We start from the raw sequence: 15,471 nt of genomic DNA on the forward strand, positions 1-15,471 counted from the left end.
GTTATCACCTCAAAGGTTTGGGTTCCCGAACTCTCAGGTTCATTTTTTGTTTTGTTCGTTCGGTATCCCGTAACCCCGGGGTTCCGATCTTGTCCCCTATGTTGCACTTCGAAAACCCGGGTTCCCAAAGTTGCATTTAATGCGGTGCCTAGTCGAGGGTATAAATATGGTTGGAGGTCATTTTGGAGCTCATTTGTGCACTCACTCATCCAAATTCAAAGCTTTGACCTCACAATTTCGCATTCCTGTGCACACGATCAAGCATCATCTTCATTTTTCATGCCAGGTACGTGGATTTATCACCTTCCTCATTCGGGTTTGCGTGTGTTTTAGGTTAGATTTTTTTTTTCTTTTAGTTTTGATTTCTTTAATTTTGCTTTTTGTGTTTGATTTTTTTCTTTGAGTTTTTTGTTGTGCCCTAACCTCGAAACTCAGAATCCCGATGTTCTGAGTTACGAGTTTTTTTTGCTATCATGTCATTTCGGAAACTCGAGTTCCTGAGTTTCTGAAATGACATTCTTTTAGGTTTGTTTCTTATTTTCGTGTTATTTCAGAAACTCGGATTCTCAAGTTCCCAAAATAACGGTCATAGGGTTTCTTTTGTTGTTAGTTTGTTTCCCACCACTTCAAAAACTCGAGTCTCTAAGTTCCCAAGATAGTGGTCTTAGGTCTTACGTCTTAGGTCAAGCTAGTTCGGAAACTCGGAACCCCAAGTTCCCGAATTAGTTTCTTTCTGCATGTCTGTTCAACTCAGAATCCCGTAGTCCTGGGGTCCTGAGCTATTTTTCTACTCCATCTTTGTAGTCTATCAGGACTTCAGTTTTTCAAAGTTCTATGTTGCATTTTTGAGTCCCACCCCGAAACTTTGTGACCCCAAAGTCCCAGGTTTGTTTTCATAGTCAAGGGTTTCACCACTTCGGAAACCCGGGTTCCCGAGTTCCTGAAGTGGTCTTCTTTTGTGCTTTTGGTGAGTTCAGTATCCCGAGTCCTTAGGGTTTCGAATTTGTTATCTATTAGCGGTCTTAGCTCGGGATCCCAGACTTCCAGAGTCCCACGTTTTCTTCATGGTTTTTGTGTTTTCTCACCTTGAAACCCTTGGATCCCGGAGTCTCGAGATGAGTTTTTTTGCAGTGTTTTATCTTTGAGTAGTGTTTGATGTTTGTTTGATTTGTTTTGCAAGGTTAGTTGTGTTTAATGGAATCTTCCCAAAAGACAAAAGATCTTGAGAAGTCATCAATCACAATGAAATATCAATACCAGGGGCAAACATATGCCTCCAATCTAGAGGATGTCATCCAATGGGTAACAGACATAGAGATTGGGCACATAGAGCTTGAAGATATATAAAGCCAATTAGAGAAACCAGGATTGAGTGTAGAATATAGGATGATCAAAAGATTTGGTCTGGTCTACAGGCGATTGTTTTCCTGCAATCAGTACAGGAGTCAGAGTTTATAATGAAAGTTGCACAATTTTATAACCCTGACACTAGGCAATATGTCGATGCTGATGGGAAACTAGTAATTGATTTTTCATTGAATATGTTGGCCCTAGTGTTCCAGATTCCCACTAGGAGGGAGGTATTGGTTGAAGGAGAAGAAGATGGTGAAAGAGAATGGAACTAGAATATGAGCCAATGCAAGAAGAGAATGAATGAGGAATGGCTTGAGGAGGAAAGAAAGACAGGCCTAAAAGAAAATAAAGTTTTAAGACATGATTTCAAAAAACCACAAAGGGATTTGATTATAATGCTTATTAAGGCCTTCGACAAACCTACATGCTGACACTTTCAGCCATGGATGTTTTCATTCATGCTGACAATTTTGGATGGACGACAATATTACAACTGAGCTCAAATTTTGTCAGATAACATCAAAGACCAGCTCAAAGAAGTGCACAACACGAAGAAATTTTTCTTTACATCTTATGTTATTTGGGTTGCAGCTAAATCAGGTCAATTTCCAGGGCTGCAACCTGAGGGCAAATTAGGTGAAGAAGAAGGACAGAAAGTTGTATGGGAATATTATACCCAGTTGCTAGTGAAAGAATCTAGGTTACACTATAAGAGAATCAATGACGCATTTTTGTTTCCTATCATTATAAAGTTAGCAGGTGACGATGGGTTCAGTCTAAGCAAGGAAGCAATGGAGCTAGTAAAGAAGTGGGGGTGTTGGTTCATACAAAAACTCCCAATCTACTTATCTGAGAGTAAGTGGGTTCACTGGAGAACCATTTTTGTTGCCTAGGTACTGTACGGATAAAATAATTTTGTTAGAGTATGCAAGGCAGATGGTCCACTTGCAAAATTTGCTATCGTCAAGACATAAGATAGGGGTTACAAGTGAAGACTTCCCCTTGAATTTATCATTCTTTTCATGTCAAAAAATTCATGTGGCAAAGGTTGTTGAACAAGAACTACAAGACCTATAATTAAATCCTTTTAATTGTGCTAGGCAATTTTATGATCCATATAATAAATTAAAAGGACTAATACCAAAAGTATTGAAGGACATCATCCTGCCCTGGAGGATTTTTGGGCCAATCTTCAGGATAGCTTTGAGGCAAGGGATAAATATTACCATCGCCTCACTATCCCACAAATAAGATATTTTGGTATTGAGACTAACATCCCCAAGAAATTACATGATGATGGTATTTTGCTCGATCCAATGTATAAGGAGACAAGGATAGATAAGAGGCCACTTCCTCCAATCAGATTGTCACAGCAGGAGGTGGTAATATATTGATACAATTTATCAAGCAGTGATAGATAGAACCAGAAAGTGGTTAAGTCTAAGGACTAAACTAGCTTCCTCCAAAGGTAAACAAAAGAATATCCCAACGGATAATCCTCAATCTAGGGTACATAAGGAGTATACGAGGAGAACCCAATCAGAGTCGAGGAAGAATACCTCTATAGATCTGGAGGAGGAAGCTAAAACTCTTTTGACTACAAAATAATTGAAGCAAAAATTAAATGAGAAAATGAAAGAAGTAGAATATCTGGTAAAGCAAGCAAGTTTGGGGATTACAGCGGGCCTAGGGGCCAAACCACAAGTAGAGTTTCATCTTGTTAGGCCTACCATTGAGGGTGTTGCAGCAATGACAAAACAACCTTTTCAAGAGGCTCAACCCTCTAGTGCCTCCACTGCTCCTACTACAACTACCACCCCAACTACCATCGCTACTACAACAACACCAGCCACCACATCAACCGCATTTGTTGCAGCGACTATTTCAACACCACCTCCACCCTTGGCTACAACAACTGTTACTCCATCTTCTGTTGCTTCACAGATGTCTACACCTACAATTAATCTTACAACTGAGACAATAACTATTCATAATGTGGAGTCAAACTCAAACCAGGAGGAGGTTGAGCCAGCATCAAATAAGGTAGAGCCTAAAAAGAGAAAAAGAATCACTCCTAGTACAGAGAAATGTAAGGATCCTATCATGCAAAAGGTATCAAAACTTCCATAGGTAACTCCTATGGATGTAGATGATCAAGGTCTACAATAGAAGCTCCAGGATGAAGAAGAGGAAATGGAGCAAAGACAAGATGAAGAACACGATGAAAGGTTGGTTCTTACTCTGCAAGATGTAGAAAACTTTTTGAAAGATATCGCAGCTGGAGATAAAGAACAACAAAGTCAAGAGTCGACAAAGGAATTCAATCAGCAAGTGATCAAGAAAGAAGAATATCAGCAACAACTCGATATTGATGGTGCTCTACAGGAGAACTTGGCTCAACAAGTGCTTTCATGGTAACAATACTTGTCGTACCAGTGCTTCCCACTCAAGGAGAGGCCCAAGCTCCTTCGGATACACAAGTTGGAGAAGAAGAGGAAAATAAGGAAGAACCGTCACAGGAAGCTGGAAGGGTGACGACACAAATAACCATTGAAGAAGGAGGTATAGATGAGGGAACACCACAATGATTAACCTTCACTTTTAATAAGAAACAAAAGGTGGTGCTTCTTAAACTCACATTGCAGCAGGCCATTACATAGGAGCCAAAGAAAACAAAGAGGGCTAGGACTATTCATCATTTATCTAGAATTGGCTTCGATGAAGTAATTGCCGACATTACATCCCTTGTGGAGACGGAAGGAGAGGGCCCTTCAAAATACCAAGTGTCATAGGTCATGCTCGGAAAGCAAACGAAGTGGGGAGAGCTTGATACTTTGGAGTTTTCTACCAAGACAATAAGGAGTAGAATGGAGAAGGAGCATAACTCCCAACTATAAGTAAAGGCACAATTAGATCAATATAAACAATTACTTGTAGAAATGGGAAATCCTTTGGACTCAAGGACAAATGACTCATTGTTGTCCACATCACCACTACCAGAGGGTGATGTAAGAACTTTGATTGAAATAAGAAAAGTAGCTACCACTACAAAGTCTTGGGCAAAAGAGATCATTTCAAAGGTGAAACTTTTCCTACAACATACAACAGGTATCTATGAAAAGATTCTCAAAACGAAGAAGGCGATAAGAGATTGTTCGGAAAATTGGGAAGTGAGGATTAGAGACTTCACCAAGAAATGTAGAGATTTGAATAAAATATTGGTCTTGGGTGAAGAAGTGATTAAAAATGAGGATTTGTTGGGAGGAGATGATGTTGGTAGTTTACGATCTTATATTTTTATAAGAGAATTTAAGATAGAAATTCTTGAGCAGTACAGGTCAAGGATATTGGAGGCACATGCTCCTCTTTTCAAATCACTTGGTAAATATGAGAATTTTGTGAAGAAGTTGTTAGGGGCATATGGTCATGATATTTTGAAAGATAATCACCTGAAGGAAAGTGTAGTACTAGATCAATGGGATCAGTATGTGGCTCATCATTTTGCACCTACAATAGAATTTAATACAGAGTTAATGGATAGATACTCATTCTTGACTTCTCAGTGTCTACATGCGGGAGGAGTAATTGATAAGTTGGTCAGTATATAGGAGCAGGCAAAGCAAATTTTGAAGAAGTCCAAGTTTCGGATTTCGTATGTTGTTGATCCTCTTGAAGATATAGTTGCATGTTTTATTAGTAACTACAAGAGATATAAAAGAAGTAAATGATGAACACATAGTTACCACACATGCAATTTTGACAGCTTTTTGAAGATATTTTTGGTTGCCACGAGAGTTGAGAGTTCAACCACCGTGCAACATCAACTTCAATTTTTGGGCAAATTTTGCATGGCTGCAATGGCCAATTTCGGGAATGCATGTTTTGTAGTGATAGTTAATTAGTAGTTTCATTGGAGTTTAAGGCAGAGACTTGCATCTCAATTGTGACTCCTTGCTTTTGTATCACTTAGTTCACATAGCTTTAATTCCTAGAATTTAGGACATGAAACTCTATAAATTAGAGATTTTGATTCATTGTAAGGGTCCGCGAATTGATGATTTGAGGTCCATTTTTTGAGATTCTATTAGAGATTTTATGTGGATTTTTATAATTTTATAAGATTTTGTGATACTCTTTGAAGTTTAATACAAAAAGCAGCTTGTGGATTGCTTGATCTACTTGTGTGTTCTATATGGTTGTGTTCTTCGTGATCTGGTAACTTCTGTCATTTGAATTGGCAAATAGTTCTTTTGGATGCTTTTATTATTTTATGAATATTGCTCATGTAAATGGTATATGAGGATTAAATTGATAGGGCGATTATTGGTTGGGTGATATTAATTTCCATTGGTGTGTGAATTTGTCTAACTTTATATACTTTCTGGAGCTTGTTATTTGAATGTTAATTTAGTGATATTGATAATATTTGGATTACCAAATTCTAACCGTGTGGATCATTCAGTTGTTATTGTATCGATTTCATTGTTATTTTCTTGTTCCCCTGATCTATCTTTTGTTGTTTATTTTGAGAGGATCTAAATCAACAAATACAAAAAAGAGAGTAGGTAATCCGAAGTTGTTTCAACCAGCAGGCCCCTTGACAGGTACAATTGCATCAGCCACTAAATTGCCCATCACCGTCAAGACCCGACTATATAGACCTTAGAGTATTTAGTTTCCCAAAACTTACTGCTTTTCAGAAGAGGTGGTGAGTGCTCACATAAACTACCTGACTGTTGGTGAGTGTGTCAAAACACTCGTTAATAGGATATACATGTACTCACATGGAGGATAACTCTATGCAAGAAAGGACATCAAGTTATGAAAGATGCAACTCAACAAAGGAAAAGGAAATTCTTAATAAGAGAGGAGATTGAAACATTATTCTTTCTCTTAAGGATGGAGACAAGGATAAGAGAGACTATTATGTTGCTAACCAATTGTGATTTCATATGAAATTGTATGACCATGAACGACAAAGAGCCCCAAAAAGGTAAGCTACTAATGTCACACAATGAGGAGCGAAATAATAGGTGAATGTAGTGCTAATGGACTACCTTCAAATTTGGATCAAGAAAAAACATGAGATTTGGTGTAATATGAATATAATCTCTATCACATAAATCTTGAACAAATACTTTAAAAATCTTTACAATTACCAATAGAATGAGAATAGCTACAATGAAAGAGGTAATAAACACTACCATCTTTTTTCTTATAATTACTGATATATCTCACAAAAGGAAAGGTAATGTTTTTATCATATTTATGTCTCCAAAAGATTCTTTTTGCTAGTTTTTCTTGATTGTCAACATGGATGGGTCTTTTCCCTCAAGGGATTGAAGGACAAGGTTTTGGTAAAAGAATTGATAAAGGAGGGGGAGGCATTTTGTAATGGACTTCTTGTAATTTATTATGTAAGTACATATTGAAGGACCAAAGGGATGAACAAATGAGGAAGGAATACCGTTTGTGGGAAGATTCTCATTTCTATCAGCATGATCATATCCTCTTTGTTAGATTGGGGAGAAGTATTGTCATCATATAAAGCTTCATCTCTACTCAATGTTAGTTAGGGGATAGGTCATGAATAAAATGCTTTACATAATCTCATCTTAAAATATGTTGATGATTAAGATGAGCTCCAGGAGAATAAAGGATCTAAAGTGATAGATGTACTAAGGTTAACATGTTTTTGTTGTCCCTCTTGTACCAAAGTAGATTTGTGAGAAGACGATGGTTCAATGTTACTCTTCAATGTTTCATCTCTATTGGAGAGATCATTGAAAGGAATATTGATTATTTCCTCACGAATAAAAGATACCCTAGGAGAGGTACAAGTATAATTCATTTCAATGCCATCTCTAAGCTTAGCTAGGATTTCATTTGGAACATCTACCAAAACTTTTATGAAATCCAAATATTTCATTAATATATTTAAAAATATCATCATATAGAAACATGAGATATTAATGAAAGCTTTGAGAAATTATTTGAATGTATGAACAATGTTTGAAACTTATGATGAAATACATTAAAGTTGTATGAATGAATGGCAACAACATGAAACGAAAGAAGTTATTATCCAACACGTGATTTTGATAAAAATAACTAATAAGTAATATAACCACATGTGAAATAGAAAACCAATCAGATTTTGTGAACTCCATTATGAAAAATTTGATATGAAAAATACCAAATCAAAAATATGCATGATGTTAAATGTGTCTGGTTCACCAAAATGTAATGGTGTGGTGAAATAGGGATTCACTAGTTTAGCTATGTAAGCAAGGAATGAACAACTTTCACACAACAATAAAATTAAAGGGAGATGAAATTAATAGATTCACTCCCAAGGGGTGGATACTAATTGATTCATTTGTGAGAGTTGAATTGGATACTGAATAGGTGTAAAGTAAATGCTAGATCTAGGGCTAAAGATAAAAAATTGACATAAATAAATATAAGCAGGTAACTGCATATTTGATATGAAGTTGTAACCATAGATCTGAGATGAGAAAGATAAATGGAACCTGTGACTAGAAATTAAGGCTAAAAAGGTAAGATAATGGAGCCTGGGATGAACCTATCCCCCAAATATTGGATGTGGACAAAATTAATTGATCTGAAACCAGAATGATGCTCAGAATCTACCGAAAAAGTTTTACAAGAAATTTATTTCACATTGGTGTGCAAATTAACTTCGTCCTCTACTTTTTGTGCCTACAATTTAAGTTGGATCTGATCATTTGTCTACTCTACCTAATTCTAGATTTACAACTCCTGAACCTATAACCTACACCTAGAAAAGAGAGAAAGATGTTGAGAATAGGGGTTTGCCTAGGTCAAACCCTAAGTTTGGAATCAACCCTTAAAATGAATTGAAATATTGAATTAAAATGTTGAATAATGTACCTCAGATTTATTGTGGATGATTAAAGATTGATGATGCAGTACTCTTTGAATGTGATCACAAGTGTCGATGCAATACCATGACAAAAAACGAATGACCTAATCATAAACACATTCTTACATGGTGATTGATATAATTTGATGCTCCATGGTGTCTAGATCTTGAAGAATGCTTGAAAGATATGGTGGGATGAAATGTCGTCTTGATGTTCAATGGATGCTTGATGAGGAATACTTATGATATGATGTGATGATAAAATGAATTAGAAGAATGCTCTTATATAGCCCATTCTCAAGGTATTTCCTTAATTAGGCTAACCTCCAATGGTCAAATTGAGACATTGTGATCCAAAACCAATGTGTGGGAAATGTGCACCAAGATATTTAAGTTTGGGCCCAATTTGGGAGGACAAGGGTACCCTATGCACCATTGTCTACCCAAAACAAGGTGAGAAAGTTAGAGATGGTGTACACATAGCCCAAAACAAAGGTTGAAACCACCATGTGAATAAATGACATTAGTATTGAGTTGAAAGGTTGTAAATAGCATTGGATAAGAGCAAAAATGGGTCATACTAAGGCAGGGACATAAAAGTTGGTGTAAATTGTATTGGGTTACAATTTACGACTCTACAACTCTTAATGATTTTTATAGAGATTCGCATGTGGATGGAACTAGGTCAAGTTTTTCATCTATGTGTTGAAATGTCAAAAGATTATGGGTGACACGTGTATATCTAGATTTGATATGTATCACATGGACTTGGGGTGTATGCTTGGTGAGATTTTTTTTTTGTTTGCATGTTATGTCTCATAAAATTTTCATACAATTTATTAGGGTACCAATCATCATAGTTGATGTAACTATGTGAAATATAGGAAAAGTGATCCTGGACTAACACATATATTAACATATTATCAATTTGTTTTTTCCATATAACATTAGATTAAATTGAATGTGTTAGTGTATAGGTTCATTCCTAACCTATACCTAGGCTTAACTCACACTTAATGGCTAGGTCACTTAACCTAGAGGTTAATTTCACTTTGAGGTCAGGCAACTTTGTGTCTCACATATCTTGGTCAAAACCTAGTTCATGGTTGAAACCCGTTCCCAAAAATCTAGGAGAGAAACTAAAGAGGCTCAAGAGTTCGCAAACATGAGCTCCTATGAGTATGACAATGATGTCTTTTTCAATTCTGATCATACTACATTACCTGACATGGATGCCTATAGAAACATTCCAAATGTTGAGCACATGGACACTATAAACAACAATGATACACACAATGACAATATGGAAAACATTTCAATACATTCAGCAGAAGTGGAAGACTCCATTATGGATCCCCGTTTCAATCGATTGGTTGAGGAAATAATAAGGAGGGATAGACAATATTTCTTACAAATGATGGCACAAAGTGGAGCCAAGCTACCTCATGATTTTGGCATGTCTCAAATAATGGAAAATTGACCTTTGCAACAATATCACTCCAACATGGATCAAAGGAGGCCTAATAGTGGAGGCAATAGAGGACCACATCTTGTGCCTGAATCACCATCATCTTTGTTTCAAAAACCAGAGGTCCCATACACACATGGTCAAGCATATGATACTCACCTTCGCAGACCATTATGGAGGTCTTATGCAGAAAAATATGCTCAATCACATACCAATGCTAAGGATCAACCACCAAAGCAATTGGATATTCAAAGGCATGCTCAAAATTTGGACACAAGGAAACCCCACGTCAAATTTGGGGGCAACACACTAGAACAAACTCATGACATGCCCATAGAGTATGGTATACATGGACAAAGCAGATATTCAATTCCTCAACATGACTCTATACCAAGTGGTCCATATATGCAACATCATTATAGACCTCCTCCATATGAACATGTGTATGATCAATATCATCCATATATGCAACATGCTTCTCCTCCAATCGGTGCCTCAAGCATGGGGTATAGTCCAAGAAGTCGATCTCCACCTAAGAATAATTTGGAACAGCAAATTAGGGACTTACAAAAGAAAATGGAGGACATAAATACACCGAAGCCAACTTACACAATGAGAGACATATGTCCTTATCCATTTGACAAGAGCATTCCAATGCCTCCTTTTCCTACACATTTCATGACGCCTAAGTTTGATAAGTATAGAGGAAAAGGGGATCCTAAGGCACACATAAGACAATTTTTCATAGCTTGCATTGAGGTAGCTTCAGAAGAGACATATTTGATGAGATTATTCCCACAAAGCCTAGGTGATCAAGCTATGGAATGGTTCTCCCAACTTCCACCTAGTATTAAGTCATGGGGTGACTTAGCAGAGGCATTTATTCAACATTTCTCCTACAACATAGAGACAGACATATCAGTCACTACTTTGTGCAACACCAAGCAAAAAGATGGAGAGTCTTTTTCATCATTTTTACAAAGATGGAGGAATCTAGCTATCAGATGCTCTTGTGAAATTCCACAAAAACAAATGGTAGAGATGTTCACCCAAAATGTTAACAAAGACATTGGCTATGATCTAAGGAAAGCTTGTTTGTCCACCTTCAAGGACGTCATTGAAAAAGGCTTAGCGATAGAAAAGGTCCTAATTGAACAAGGAGTCATCAAGATATTCAAGGAAAACAAAGATGACTTTAAAGGAAAAGATAAGCCAAGATTTTGGAATAAAAACAAGAACACAGTCAATGATGGTGTTGTTGATGCCAATATAGTGCGACCCAAAATCATTTTTTTTGGATCAATCTCTACAAACAATCAAGTGAATACTCAAACAACTTCAAAGTCACGAAGGAAGTACACTCCATTGGGAGAACCACTAGAGTCAATTTTCAAGAAGCTAGTGGCAAACAACGTAATCACTATTCCAAATTTTCCTCCATATGAACCAAAGGTCAAACCAAATTGGTGGAATGATGATGAGTATTGCGAATTTCATAAGAGAAAGGGCCACAAGACAAGAAATTGCCATCGACTGAAGAACATCATACAAGATCTCATTGATAGAGGTGACATTGAGATTGAAGGACATTCATCCAATCAAGAACATGAGATGTTTAAGGAACCATTCCCAAAGCATGATAAAAGAAAAGCTAAAGCCACATATGACCAGACCAACTATACCAGAGCATCTTATAACTATGATTCAACTATCAATTGCATCTCGATGGACAATTATGTCTCTACCATTATCATCAAGGACAAAACGCCTGAGAATTCTACCCAAAGACCCAAGATTGTCCTAAAAGGCATTGGATCTTCTTCTGAACCTACCTCTGAATGTAATGTTACAACTCATCGAGGTAAATTCACCTTGAAAGGTGCTCCAACTAAAAAAATAGCTTCCTCATCAACCAAACCTGAGTATGACCTTGTAGAACAGTTGGGGAAGACACCCGCACTTATCTCCATCCTCAAGCTCTTACGTATATCCTCCACACATAAAGCTATTCTTGACAAATTCTTGAGAGACACTTCTGTTCCTACTGATCTGAACATGGACCAGTTTCAAGACATGGTGGGATACCTTTCCGTTCCACACTCCCTTACATTCACAAAAACTGATGACACCTCTGTGGGCCAACCACATAATGCACCTTTACACATTGAAGCCTTCCTACACAAACATCGAATAAAACCAGTCCTAATAGATGGAGGAGCAGGTTTGAGCATTTGTACATTGAGCACTATTAAACAATTGGGATATTCTGACAAAGTTGTGAATTCTACAAACAAAATTACCATCAAGGCATATGATGATGAAGAGCATTCATCCAAAGGAACAGTTACTTTACCTCTCAGAGTTGGGCCAATTACAAAGGATGTAGTTTGTCAAGTCCTAGACTTGGATCTCACATACAACATACTTTTGGGACGTCCATGGATTCATGAGATGAGCGCAATACCATCAACATATCATCGATGCATCAAGTTTCCACACAATGGAGTTGAAGTGACCATCAAAGCTAACCCAAATCCATTCATATATTGCAACAATCTGCGATCTAGATCAGAAATAATAATACCAGTCAATCAAGAAGTTGTTCCATCTTCAGCATATGTGGATCCTGAATCCTTGAAAGCTTCTACATCAAAACAAGCAGAGCTAAAAGAAAAGTTCAAGATTAAAGATCTGGGATGTGGTGAGTATATCTTTCATGTTGATCAACTTCCACTATCTCCTAAGGTATTTAGTCGACAGGAACAATCTAGAAACAATTTGCAATGCCAAGGAATTGGGTATGAACCACCTAGTGTTGTGGCTACTAAGTCTGAATGCAAATTTCCTCTAGTGTTGCAAGCAACTCTTGATATCGATAGTCCTAAGAGTGGTTCCAACAAAGAATCTATTGAGCGTATCTCCAGCCCTCTTGAGAACTCGCATAGCTTTACCATTTCACCCACTCATTCCATTTCCACTCCACTCCTAGACTTGGATCAACAAGAATTAGAAAAGCCCTTACTAATTGGGGATGAAAAATCAAGCTATGAACAAAAAAACTAATAGTCAAAACTAAAGAAAAGTCCTTCAGTCCAAATCAAAATCAAAAGTTATTGGACTCCACAAAAATCAAAGTCAAGGATAAAAGTCCTATGAAAGGAAAAGAACAAGAGATGATCTCCCCTAATACCAAAATAACTGGGGGCAAAAATTCTAAAATTTCAAGTGAAAAAGAATACTTGTTGATCCTAAGTCTCCATCATGCCATCCTAATTTCACTTCTTTTCGCAATCATAAGCCTTCATCATTCATCCACTTGTTCCACACATCCTTTTCCTTATGGCAATACATCATGGACCTTTAATGGATCTTCCTCGCAAGACTTTGTTATCAAGGATGCCCAAACTTCTTTAGGTGACACGCATATGGGACTATGTAGTCCACACACTAGTAATTCTATCTCAGTTCCTTCATCAAGGAAGACAAGCACTCGAGCTACACATCATTCACTCAAGGAACAATGCAACTACAATTATAAGGTGAAGCCTCGTACATTTGAGGTGGGTCACTTAGTTCTCAGATAAAATCCTAAAAATCAGCAAGACAGACAGAAGAAAGGCAAGTTTGAACCAAACTGGCTTGGTCCTTATATCATCACAGCAGCATATGGATCTGGTGCATATTAGCTCTCAACCACAGAGGGTGAATCTTTGGAGGATCCTATCAACAACATGCACCTTCACAAGTTTCACACATAGCTCTTCAGAGTATCCTAATTTAAAAATACAAAACAATAAAATAAAATTTAAAAATACGAAACAATCATAAACATAAAAAAAAATCGTTACTTGGTGAAAACCTGGCAAACGGGCGCCTTGTGACACAAAAAAATTTAAAAAAACGAAAAAAAGTAAAGAAAAACATTTTTGTCCAACAGTGAAAACCACTTCGATGGTGCCCTGGGCAAGTACCATGGTGAAAACTGGGTCACCAGCGCCATGCGTAGAGACACTGCTCCTTCCTCCTTCAGGATTCATCTTCATCCTTTCACTTTGGATACACTCACAACCTATTCATCCACAATAAAACTTACACATTCCCATCATGGCTTGTTATTGATCTACCCAAGAATGGTTCGCCATTCATAATAAACCTTCCTTTTCACTCCTTTCCATCCATAATAAATCAGCTCCTATCTGTGGCTAAGGCAAATCCTACGTCTAGTGATGGGTGTGGAACTGAGAGCATCACATGTTTCGAGGAGTACAGTTTCTTCCAATTTTCTCTAGTTTATCCACGCACAATCTGCAATAAAGCAACACTTGCATCACCAGTCCATAATAAAGTTTCATCTTCTCCACAATAAAGTATCAGTTTCATGGATTCAGCCAGTTTCAGATGAGACACAACAACAACAATGGGCTTTCAACAAATCAAATCTTTCAACAAACTCAGACAACATTATGGTTCAGTGCTATCTATCCTTTTGTGAAAGTAAACATTGTGACCACAATCAAATAAGACTTATACAAGTGATAAGAGACACTAAACTTGATGACTACAGTGGATGTTGGTGTTGAGTCTTGGTTTTCTTTTGATTTTATCTTTCTGGTGACATGTCTTTTAGCTTTTCCAGGATGTCTCTGACTAGAGATTCTATCTCCAGGATATCTTTGACTAGAAAGGCGAGGATGGGGTATCGTCACCTATTTTTCTTTGTTGTCTGTGGATTGTCTCTTAGTAATGCTATTAATTGTCCAAGGATATGAGGACACTGAGAGTCTAGTATGAATTGGGGCATTCCTTGTTTGCAACTATCTTATCTCCATGCAAACGGGTACAATGACTTTCTGGGTCAAACATATGCCTCGATTGTCATAACCTATTTTGCCATAATAAAGCTCAATGATGATAACGCACAAGAAGCTCTTTCACTTCCATATCTTCTATCTTCCGTCCCCATTTCTTCATTGACTTCTATCGTCCTTCCTGAGTTAGTGTAGCCTGATATCACATGACTAAGTATAATGACACACCAAAAATGTTTGCATTTCATGTAGTTTGCACCTGCATTACCACATATTATCATTTCATACATACATATAGATATCACAATTGCATCACATCCAGCACACAACACATATTAGCACATTTTATATTTTCATCATGTAAATAATTATTTGCATTATCATATTCATTTACATTTCATACATTCACATTTGCATTGGCATAACATATAAAAACATAAAAGAACAAAAATATTGCATTTCCTCGTGTACATATTTGCATCCATATCATAAACATACATCATGAAACATCTCATCACATAGGTACACATGCATATAGCTACCACAAGGATGAATCTCATATATATCTCAAACTCATAAGTGTCATGATACAATGATGTCAAAATACACATGGCTACAAAATCACCCGAAGGTGTCTACATCATCATACAAAATGGTACAAAATTGATACATAGGGAGCCCTCTACGGCTATGATGAACTCCCTCCCTCGGAGCCGGTTGACCTTGACAGAGTCCGAGCCCTAGAAGGACCCACCCCAAGATCATCTCTCTTGGCCCCTGTGTCCTCTGCAGCCACCCCTCATGTCGCCCTATCCGGATAGAGGAACCCACTGATAACTCCTGCCAACACTGTTGGTAGTGCTAATCCTGTCATGGTCATCGTGTCCCATGCCACGTGTCCAACCCTCATCTCCAGTCCTGAATCCTGAAACACT

At 37.3% G+C, this 15,471-nt stretch overlaps 1 protein-coding gene across 1 annotated transcript; it reads left to right on the forward strand.

Moving 5' to 3' along the window:
* Positions 1 to 2,985: 2,985 nt before the first annotated feature.
* On the forward strand, positions 2,986 to 3,483 carry LOC131032048 (cell wall protein DAN4-like). The gene has a single exon (XM_057962956.2). The coding sequence runs from the start codon at positions 2,986 to 2,988 to the stop codon at positions 3,481 to 3,483; it is 498 nt and encodes a 165-aa protein (XP_057818939.2).
* Positions 3,484 to 15,471: the final 11,988 nt, after the last annotated feature.

Source organism: Cryptomeria japonica, chromosome 4, assembly GCF_030272615.1.
Source record: "Cryptomeria japonica chromosome 4, Sugi_1.0, whole genome shotgun sequence".
NCBI classification, from domain to species: Eukaryota; Viridiplantae; Streptophyta; class Pinopsida; order Cupressales; family Cupressaceae; genus Cryptomeria; species Cryptomeria japonica.